This window comes from Bidens hawaiensis, unplaced genomic scaffold, assembly GCF_021521415.1.
Source record: "Bidens hawaiensis isolate Kalapana, Puna unplaced genomic scaffold, B.hawaiensis_p1.1 tig00003237_1, whole genome shotgun sequence".
NCBI lineage: Eukaryota > Viridiplantae > Streptophyta > Magnoliopsida > Asterales > Asteraceae > Bidens > Bidens hawaiensis.
Window position 1 is genome coordinate 1,067,344 of NW_027491176.1, and position 11,229 is coordinate 1,078,572.

Genomic DNA, 11,229 nt, shown 5'->3' on the forward strand with positions numbered 1-11,229 from the left:
TTCCCTACCTATTGCCATGAAAGTCAAGTTGTTGAAGCATGTTGGTAAATTTCCAAACATGTTGTTTTGATCAATATCTATTATTCAAGCAGACCTAAGATAACAAAGCTCGTTAGGAATAATCCCGACAAACTTGTTGTTTCTTAAGTTTAGAATATTCAAATCATGAAGTTTTGTTCCAATCCAAGTTGGAACACTTCCAACGAGCTCGTTACTTCCAAGTTCAAGCGTCTGTAATCTTAATCTTGTTAGATTCGTTACAGACGCACGTAATTCTCCTGAGAATTTGTTCCCACACAAGTTCAACATATTCAGAGGAAGCGAGGAAACAACATTATTGGGAAATTCACCACACAAATTATTATTCTCCAATATAAGGACTGCCAAATCCGGCCACTTCTCCTAACAATCTGAAAGCACACCCGCTAACTTATTGTTTCCCAGATTAAGATAATTTGTCTCTTTCACACCACTAGAACACAATAAAGGGGTCCAATGGCCCAAAAAAATCATTATTGTTTATGTTAAGTAAAACAATTAATCCATCCATGCCTGAAAAATATGTTAACGACCCTTTGATCTTATTGTTCGCCATATATAGATAACGTAGATTGGGTAATAAAGTTAAAAATGACTCGGGCATGGTTGATGAACTGCTTATGTTGCTAATGTTCAAAACTCTTAAATCATTTTGTGATTGCAACCAAAATGGAAATTGAGGCCCTAAAACCCAAGAACTCATTGCCACGTACTCCAAGTGGAAAGCGGGGATCAAGTTTATATCTTCCAACTTTAGGATTAAATTGTTGTCCCCTCCTTGTAGATGTTTCAGGCTCACTAGATTATGAAAGTGGGCTTGTGTCACCACACCCGTCAACAAATTGTTTTGAAACACAAAACGAGTCAACTTTGATAGTTGACCAAGGCTATCCGGAAGGGTTCCAATCAGTTGGTTTCCTGACAATGTCAATTCCTTCAAGGATGATAAGTTTCCTATGGAGTGAGGAAGTGTACCACCTACATTGCTTTTCTCCAACACAAATGACTCCAAGGCGGGGATTTGCACTCCAAAAAACTTTCAAGAAGATTTGTTAGGCTAATATTAGCAAATTTGTTACCTGAAAAATCAATCACTCTCAAATTGCATAGGTTACATAACGATTTTGGTACTGCTTTGGTGAGTTGATTCCCCATTAGGTCAAGGCTAAGAAGAGACGTCAAGTTGCGAAGGTAATTTAGAAGTGAATCTGAAATAAAAGTATAGGAAAGATCTAAGGACACGAGATTACTATGAGACAACTCTTCTAATACCAACGAAGAAATCATGACATAAGTACCACCCATATTAAGATGCTTGAGAGACGTCAAATTACGGAAGCTAACAGGAGCATCAAAAGTACAATAGCTTAAATCCAGTGATACTAGACTAGTGATACTAGACTATTCATACCGAATATCCATTGTGTTGCCAAACTGCCAAGATGTCCATCAAAACCAAGCACCGAAAGAGACGTAAGATAAGAGCTGGGCACATTGAGTTGCGTTTCTGGGAGCCAAGTTTCATTCAAATTTAGCTCATCCAAAGAAGGAAGGTTTGTGACCACCTCGAACCAGTCGTTTGCTTTACTAAAATTAACATTGTGCATATCCAGGTTACGCAAGAAACGCAGACTTGCTAACCACTTCAAATTCATTGAACTTAGTAGTGGAGGATAAACAAACTCCCCAAGACTAAGGACTCGCAACTCTGAAAGGTTTCCTATTTGTGGGGGGATTCTTCCAGTAAAGTTACTATATGAAAGGTTAAGATAATGTAGGCTGTTAAGAGAACTCAGGAACTTGAGCCCCTTCAAAGTTGTTGCAACTCAAGTCCAGATGCTTAGAACGCTTGAGGTCCAACAAAGATTTCGTTATACCGCCTTTCAGTTGTTGCTTCCCAAAAAACCGTATGCTATGGCGTGCATGGAATGATCCCAAGCCACGTGCAACAATCTTTGTTGTCAGCATTCCAAGAAGCTAGACGATCTGTTGGATCAACGAGGCCGTTCTTGAAGGTAAGCAGGGCGTTTCTCTCTTCTTCGATGCATCTCACATGATAGTTATTGTGGTGACTAGAAGCGTATGAAACAACGAAGCGTGCCAACACCAAGAGGGAGAGAGAGAGAGAGAGAGAGAGAGAGAGAGAGAGAGTATACGAGGAGATCGACATGGTTGGTTCGTGAAGCATCTGATCAAAACCTGCAGTTCAAATTATATGCTCAAAATAGCAGGAAGAACAATATGGATGGTTAGGGTAAAAGTACTGTGAATTTGCTAAATTAAGGTTAAAGAAAACCGGACACATAGACATCGTTAATAATTTAGCTGACAGCAATTAGCTCGTTTCAGGTTTTTTTTTTGCAATTTTTCACAATTACTTTTTTCTCAATTTTTATTAATTTTGTCAATTTTTTTAAAAAATATTTTGCAATGTCAAATTATTAAAATTAAAAAAACAATATATAAAACCTGCTATCCATGTAAAATATTTAGGATTAGAACAAAAAAGAAATTTTAATGGCCTAATTAGAACAAAAGATTTTATGAGTGACCTGATTGGAACAATTTTAAAACTTAATTACTATTTTATAGAGTAATCCATTAAAGTATTAAAGAAAATTTATCAAGGATCAAAGCTCCATTGAGTATCAGAATTGTCTTCACGGGTCCAAAAGTTTCATCTTTTCCCATTATCATGTCATCCGATTTGAAACAAGGAGAAAAAATCGGCTAAACCTGATTAAAAAAATGTCGGGTTTTGTTTCATTTGGTGGTTGAACATGTCACCTAAACATTTGAGAGAAAATAGTTGGTTGCATATAATATAATAGAGTGGAACCCTCAATATGTACAAGAGAAACCGGAGAAGCCTATATGGGGCAACGTGCCACAAAGTAATAAAACAGGCAAAATAAACTATATAGGGTTTATAAGAATCAAAAGAAATTAGCCATCTAGCTCGCAACTTTGTTCGAAAATTGGGTCTCTTCTCTCACTTGGTGATTTCTATCAAGGGAAGCGATAAGAATCAAAACTTGAAGCATCCGACATTGGACAATTAAGTCTCGATTAAACTTCGAATGCCCATGTAAAACGTAATAGGTGCGTTTAACTCTTGAAAAATTGAATAAATTGTTTTCAAATTCAAGGTAATTGTCAATCGTCAACATTAGAGATGAGATCGGTACTGTATCGGTACCGATACCGATACCGAATTTGAGGAAAAATAGATACCGAATATAACGTTCGGTATCGGTATTTCGGTAATATACCGCTTCAATACCGCTTTAGCTCTTTTTTTTTAAACTTCTGACTTGTCCAACTAGCATTTTTATTAGGCATAACTTCAAAATTCAAATTATCACATATAATTTATCACTAATTTTGACATGTTACGATAAAAAAAAATTCACAGAGTAAGAAGACTTTTACAAAACCATAACCAAACCAAGTTAGTTCATAACAAAACTAAATTCATAGAATGCACCTTCCAAATTAACCAAATATTTACCAGTTAAAAATAAAACAAATAATTATACTTTGGGACCAACAAGCTCATATGACTCACCATCAAATCATCAATTGCTCGCACACAAACACTCACTCCATTCCATTCCACCATCATCATCATCTATCTCATCCATATTCCCAACACATATGGTCACAATCCAACCATCATCATCTTCAACACCCATCACCCACTTCCCAAACACACCCCAAATCTTGAATCATCAATGGAAGGTACTTTCATCCCAAACAGACCTTCTCTTCCAATCCAATTAACCAAACCCACCCAACCAAACAGGCTTGGATTCAACCCCACCACTCTCCCACCACAACCACCTTCACACCACCACTCTTTATCCATTGATCCACTCCTGCAAAACCTCATCCACCTCTCATCTGTCAAACCAAACAAGACCCATCTCCCATATGTATCCAATTCTTCAAGAAAACAAGAATTAAGCAAAACCCATGTCAAGAAACCATCTTTAAGCAATGTCCTTACTCTTGAAGACCCCAAGATTCAACTTTTAGAGTTTCTTGATGAAAAGGGTAAGTTTATCTTGGATGGGATATTGGAACAAAAGTGTTTGTCTGGGTTGAAGTTGTATTTTTATTCGGTTAAGTTTAAGTTGGTTGAGGTTGATTTGGGTAGTGTGATTAAGGGTTTGGATGTTTTAGGGAACTGGGAAAAAGCCCTTTGTTTGTTTGAATGGGTGCTTGAGAATTCAAAGGTTGATCAAAGCTTGAATCTTGATAACCGAGTTGTCGAGTTGATGGTGAGGATATTGGGTAGGGAGTCGCAGCATAAGACGGTTTCTAAGTTGTTTGATGAGTTTGATGTGTTTGATGTTGTGGATTGTGAGTTTGATGTTCGGGCTTTGACTACGATAATTCATTCGCATTCGTGTGCTCGAAAGTACGAAAAGGCGATTCGTTTGTTTAAACGGATGAAGGAAAACGGGCTCACGCCGAATTTGGTGACGTACAATGTGATGCTGGATGTTTATGGGAAAATGGGTCATTCGTGGGATAAAATCTTGGATATTTTGGAGGAGATGAAAACCGAAGGGCTTGAATTTGATGAGTTTACTTGTAGTACGGTGATATCTGCGTGTGGTCGAGAAGGGTTGTTAGATGAAGCTAAGACCTTTTTTGCAAGTTTGAAAGCACAAGGTTATAAACCGGGGACGGTTACTTATAATTCGTTACTTCAAGTGTTTGGGAAATCGGGTATGTATTTAGAGGCGTTGAATATAGTAAAAGAAATGGAGGAAAACAATTGCCCGATGGATTTAGTGACTTATAATGAGCTTGTGGCGGCTTATGTGCGAGCAGGGTTTATTGAAGAAGGGGCTAATGTGATCAAGACAATGACTCAAAAGGGCGTGAAACCGAATGCAGTCACGTATACAACGGTTATGGACGCGTATGGGAAATGTGGGAAAGAAGAAAAGGCGTTGGCTTTGTTTAATCTGATGAAGAAATCTGGTTGTGTGCCGAATGTTTGCACTTATAACTCGATTCTTGGAATGTTAGGTAGAAAATCCAGATCTGATGAGATGATGGAGATTCTTCTTGATATGAAAACGAATCGAGTTTCACCGAACCGCGTGACATGGAACACTATGCTTGCTATGTGTGGTAATAAGGGTATGCATCTTCATGTAAATTGGGTTTTACGCGAGATGAAATGTTGCGGTTTTCAGCCTGATAGAGACACGTTCAATACGTTAATAAGCGCGTACGGGAGATGCGGATTGGAAATCGATGCTAATGAAGTTTATCAAGAAATGATAAAAGTTGGGTTTAATCCGTGTATTACAACCTATAACGCGCTTTTAAACGCTTTGGCTCGTAAAGGGGATTGGAAAGCAGGCGAGTCGGTTATTTCAGACATGAAAGCTAAAGGCTTTAAACCGAGTGAAACATCATATTCTTTGATGCTTCATTGTTACTCAAAGGGGCAAAATGTTAAAGGGTTAGATTTGATGGCTAATGAAATATATGAAGGTCGAATCTTTCCAAGTTGGATGCTTCTTAGAACCCTAATTCTTGCAAATTTCAAATGTCGATCGCTTACGGGTATGGAGAAAGCGTTTCAGGAATTATCGAAACACGGGTATAAACCGGATCTTGTTATATTCAACTCTTTGCTTTCAATTTACGCAAGAAACAAGATTTATGATCAAGCGCGAAAGATGCTAAATCTAATATACAATAATGGGTTGCAACCGGATCTTGTCACATTCAACACGTTAATGGACATGTATGCGAGAACGGGTGAGTGTTGGGAGGCTGAAGAAATCCTTAAAAACATACAAAAGTTAGGTAGACAACCAGATCTTGTGTCGTATAATACGGTTATTAAAGGGTTTTGCAGACAAGGTTTAATGGATGAAGCTAGAAGGGTACTTTCAGAAATGACAAATAACGGGATTCGACCATGTATTGTTACTTACAACACGTTTGTTGCGGGATTTGCAGCTCAAGGGTTGTTTTCAGAAGTTGATGATGTTATTAGTTACATGATTGAGCATAACTGCAAGCCAAATATGTTGACGTATAAGACGATTGTTGACGGTTATTGCAGAGTTAAAAAGTATCAAGAAGCGCTAGTGTTTGTCGGGAATATTAGAAAAACCGATAGTTGTTTTGATGAGCAGAGTTTGCGTACACTTGCTTCTCATGCTCGGTCAAACGTTGTTTTATGACCATCTTAAACAACTGATGCGTCTTTTGTTGTTTCCTGGGCTCGTTGCTGATGTCACTCTTCATATGAAGGCTTATGTTGTGTTGATTCAACCATGTGCAGATGTTGAACCTCATGTAAGGTACTTTGCATTCATTTTCTTAATTTATTAACTCATTATTACTTTGGACTAAAGGTTTGGGTTGGGTTGATTAGTTTATGTAATTTTGTAAAAAAATTGTAACAATTTTGTATGTCAAAAATGATTACAAATGCTAAATTGTTTTGATACAAAACTTATATCAGTTATGAGTTTTAGCCATTTGTGGTTTGACCCATTAGAGATAAAACATAGATCGATTCGACCCATTAATAAGTTAATGAGTTGAAATTAACAAACTTTTTGTGTACTAATTTTACAAATTGATTCAAACTTACAAAAACTGTTGTTGGCTTTAAGTTGATTAGTAATTTCTTTGACCTTAAAAGTCAAACTTCATCTTATTTATCACTGCATCCTTTTCTGTCACTTAATTCTTATGTATTTATCAATTTTTGAGTTCAATATTTCTCATAAATGAATCTTTTAGTGTTCTTTGCAGGCAAAAAGCATCCAGCAATATCAAAGGGTGATATGCTTTCGATTCCAATTTTCAAATCGACGTTTTTGTATATGAGTTAAGTCTATACACAGTGTCCATTCATTTTATAGATAGATATTTCATGTAAATTTTTGTAATTTATGTGTTCTTGATAAGTACCACCAAGAATACTTATGTGCTTATTGGTATGGATCACTAGTGTTTGTGGTTCATTCTACATATGTTTTGGCCTTTCCATCTTGATTAGTTAAAGAACAATTATGTTATATATACTTGTATTTATCTTATGCAATGAAAGCTATATTTATGCTTTTAGTAATCTCACTTTCAAATATTTTTATAGCGTTTTTAACCCCTTCACTACAGATGCCCTAGAGAAACATATTAGGTTATGGGATGTTCACTTGTCCTTTTGAAATTGGTCCTGGCCATTTAGCCACTTATAGCCTTATATGCTCAACTGTGTCTAGTGGACTTAATCGGTTATTCGCTTTACCGGTTAATAACAAATTTTGGTTTCAACTAGGTTTTGGTTTGGTTAAACGGTTAGGATTTGCACCTCAAGGTAATAAATCCAAACTTAACACCGTTGAAAATGAAAACAATTATAATTTTGATGAGCTATCATGCAGACATCCCTCTCACATTTTGTTAGAATTATCATTGGTAAACTGGAATTATGAACCGGAAGATTTATGTAAAATATGAAATTATGGTAGACTTAAAAAATATTTGTTAATATAAAAATATTAACAATGCATATTTACAACTTTTTAAACCAATGGTATGAAATATGTTTCACAATGTAAAAAAAGAAGTATACACAAGACGTCAAACAGAAGAAACTATTACATGAAGCGTAAAGTGAAACTCCTTAATATTCCACCAAAGTGAAGATGTGCCATTTTGGACTTCACCACAAGAAAAGCAAAGTTGGTAGGCAATTAATATTCACGGTCCATGTGACTTGTAAAACTTTCATATAAGTTACATTATATATTTCATGTTTAAGCCAACCTTACTACTAAGCAACTGATTAAATACTATTACTAACTTCTAGACTAAACCAAAGAAACACTATAACTGTCACACCCGCAACCACAAAGTGACTTCTCATATCATAATTCACCAACGATGTCACAAGATCCGTAAGATCTTCCGACATGCGGTGATTAACGGATGGAGATATGATCCCGAAAGCCCATTTGACACTGTACATGGTACAATTAACCGTGACTACCGCACACGCCCTCACAATAAACGCGAACATTCTCCTTTGCGATAAACCAATCGCAAACAGAAGCACCGATGTCATACAGCTTATGACCGACACCGTGTTGGACACGTAGAGCTCTCTAAAGTGAATAGGAGAGTTGTATGTGTAGAGATCGATCGAGTGTAAATAATATAAGGAGATGGTTTAGTTATATATATATATAGACAGATGATAGACCAGAGCCTTACCTAACCCATTCGTTCTTTATATACAACATCCAACTATAAACATTTTAGTGAAGGACCTAAACTAAGAGTTAAAAAAAGAGCCACATTATAAAATAATTTGTTAAAGAAAAAAAATGACCCAAAATAAAAGTATTCGGGCTAAAATAAAATACGTTTAGTTATTTTAATTATTGAAATTAAATACGCTTTTATTTTACATTTTTTATTTGATTCCAAATTTAGTTACACCTTTTGTATATATTAAAAAACATTTATAAAAAGAAAGAAAATAACATGAAAGTCTTTAGTGCGCATTTCGGTCAACTCTCCATCATCTTTCTTTGGTTGAGCGGCATGTATATCCACGGTGCTCGTTTTTCAAATTATGAAACATGGCTAGGAGATCCGACTCACATTGGTCCTTGTGCCCGTGTGGTTTGGCCAATAGTGGGACAAGAAATCTGAAATCATGAATGGTCATGTGGGCGGGGGCTTCCGGGGAATACAAATAACCACCGGGGATTTTCGTATTTGGCGAGCATCTAGAATAACTAGCGAATTACAACTCTATTGAGACACACCAACTAATAGAAATTAAGGAAGAACTTTTGCAGCAAAATAAATAAAAGTGTATGGTATGGAAGCAAAACAAATAAATGAGTATGACCTGGGTTATTCACTTCACACTTGTTCGTTTACTTATAATTTATTTAAATGTATTTCAAAGTGATTTTTTATTTGGGCTTTTAAAATCTTTGGGTCATATACAGTGGCCTAGCCCGCACATGCTACGGGCAGGCCCTGAGTCCTAAACATATTGTTGGACCTTTTAAGAGTAGATATCATATAGGAACCGAAGCTTACGGATAAACACGAAACTCGAAACATTAACCAGATAGGTATGAGTCCTGTTTTAATGTACGGAACCATGTATGAGGTCGGGCTTGTGATTAGCTTGAAAACATTGGGGGTATGTGACATGTATCTATAATATATATAAACGAAAACATAAAAATCCTACGTGTCGTGATGTGATCGCTCCCCCTTTTTTTGAAGTCACCATATTTGCTTGATTTTTAAATGGAGGTTTCTCATGCATTTGACCCGAATTAATGGGTATGGGTCATACCAAACCTATATATTCCTTAAACGGGTTATAACATTTCATTAAATTAAAAATTATTCTCACCAAATTATTGATGTAAAAATCCTATAAAATAGGATATACTAAAAATTAACATCTTATTTATTTAAAAAAAGATATCTATAATATATATAAACGAAAACCCAAAAATCCTATGTGTCGCGATGTGGTCGCTCCCCCTTTTTATGGAGTCATCAGATTTGCTTGATTTTTAAATGTAGGCTTCTCATGCATTTGACCCGAATTCACGGGCATGGGTCTTACCAAACCCAAATATTTCTTAAACGGGTTATAACATCTCATTAAATTAAAAATTATTCCCACCAATTTATTGATGTGAAAATACTATAAAATAGGATATACACCAAACCCAGATATTTCTTAAAAAGGTTATAACATCTCATTAAATTAAAAATTATTCCCACCAAATTATTGATGTGAAAATCCTATAAATAAGGATATACTAAAAAATATTATATGATTTAAAAAAATATTTATAATAAAAAAACAATTTTATAGTAAAAAAAAATAAGCGGGTCTTAGGTCTTACCAAACCCAGATAACTTTTAAACCGGGTTATAACATCTTAGTTATTTATGAAATCTTTTTATCATCAAACTCTAAGTATATTATAAATTTCATTAAAATAAATAAAATTAAACCCAAAAAAGTATATAAATATTAAAAACGAGTAATGTAAAACAACCTCCGTAATACGGGGGATAAAAACTAGTGTATATATATATATATATATTATTTAAACTAAAAAACCAATTTTATAGTAAAAAAAATAAACGGGTCTTGGGTATCATCAAACCCATATAGCTTTTAAATCAGGTTATAAAATCTCATTTATTTATGAAAATTTATCATCAAACCATAAGTATATTATTAACTTGCATACAATAAAAAAATAAAAAATCAAAAAATAAATAAATATTAGAAACAAATAATATAAAAACCCCCGTCATACTTAGCTCGAAACAATGATCAAAACGACTCGATTTTGGTTAATTGTAAGTTCAAACACCCGAATTGAAGTATTGTTTCGTCATTTTGAAGCACTATTTCAAACTAAGTTTTACACCAATCGACTCGTATACTCCTAACGATTAATAGCCCTAAAAAATTGGTTTGAAATTCAGAAAAAACTATAACTTCGTTAAGTCATTTTAAACGGAGGACCATTGGGGGCCAACTTTTTTGAATTTGGGACCGCCAGTGGCGATAAAACGAATAGGGATTATTATCAGCCAATACCACTTGATAGGGATTATTAAAATCCAATATTCCTTTTTTTAATATAGACTAACTTTTAGATTATTTTTTTGTTATGGGATTATCTACTATTGTTTTTTTTGGAGTTGAAGTTGCATTTATGGGAAATTATAAGGTAAACTATTCAACCGGTTGAACTTCCCGTTATAACCCGGTTCAACCGGTTGTGCCATTTTTTAGCCTAATCCGGTACAAAAAAAATACCGATTTTTTTCACATTGGTTTAGTAGGCAATCTCACATTCATTATGACATTATTTCTCTTCTCATTCATCATACCTATCCATGGGTCATTGGTCAAAACAATTTTAACAAATGGGTTATAATTTTCATTCTAATTATTTAATCTTTCATCTTATTCATCATAGCTGTCTATGGGTAATGAGTCAAAACAATTTGGCAAATATCGTTTATAAAGGGTTTTTTTTTCAAATTTGTAAAGTTCTGATTATAGATTTCTTATTGTACATACTATATATTTTACTTACATTTTACCTTTAATTTTGTTCATTTCTTTCAAAGGACCTT

The 11,229-nt window shown here is 34.8% G+C and overlaps 1 protein-coding gene across 1 annotated transcript; it reads left to right on the plus strand.

Annotated features, from left to right (window-relative positions):
- Positions 1 to 3,660: 3,660 nt before the first annotated feature.
- Positions 3,661 to 6,448, plus strand: LOC143622634 (uncharacterized). The gene has a single exon (XM_077093724.1). The coding sequence runs from the start codon at positions 3,774 to 3,776 to the stop codon at positions 6,255 to 6,257; it is 2,484 nt and encodes an 827-aa protein (XP_076949839.1). The 5' UTR covers positions 3,661 to 3,773; the 3' UTR covers positions 6,258 to 6,448.
- The last annotated feature ends 4,781 nt before the right edge of the window (positions 6,449 to 11,229 follow it).

Excerpts from the sequence above, each read along its gene's own strand:
- LOC143622634 (XM_077093724.1), top strand. The coding sequence starts at position 3,774 with ATGGAAGGTACTTTCATCCCAAACAGACCTTCTCTTCCAATCCAATTA.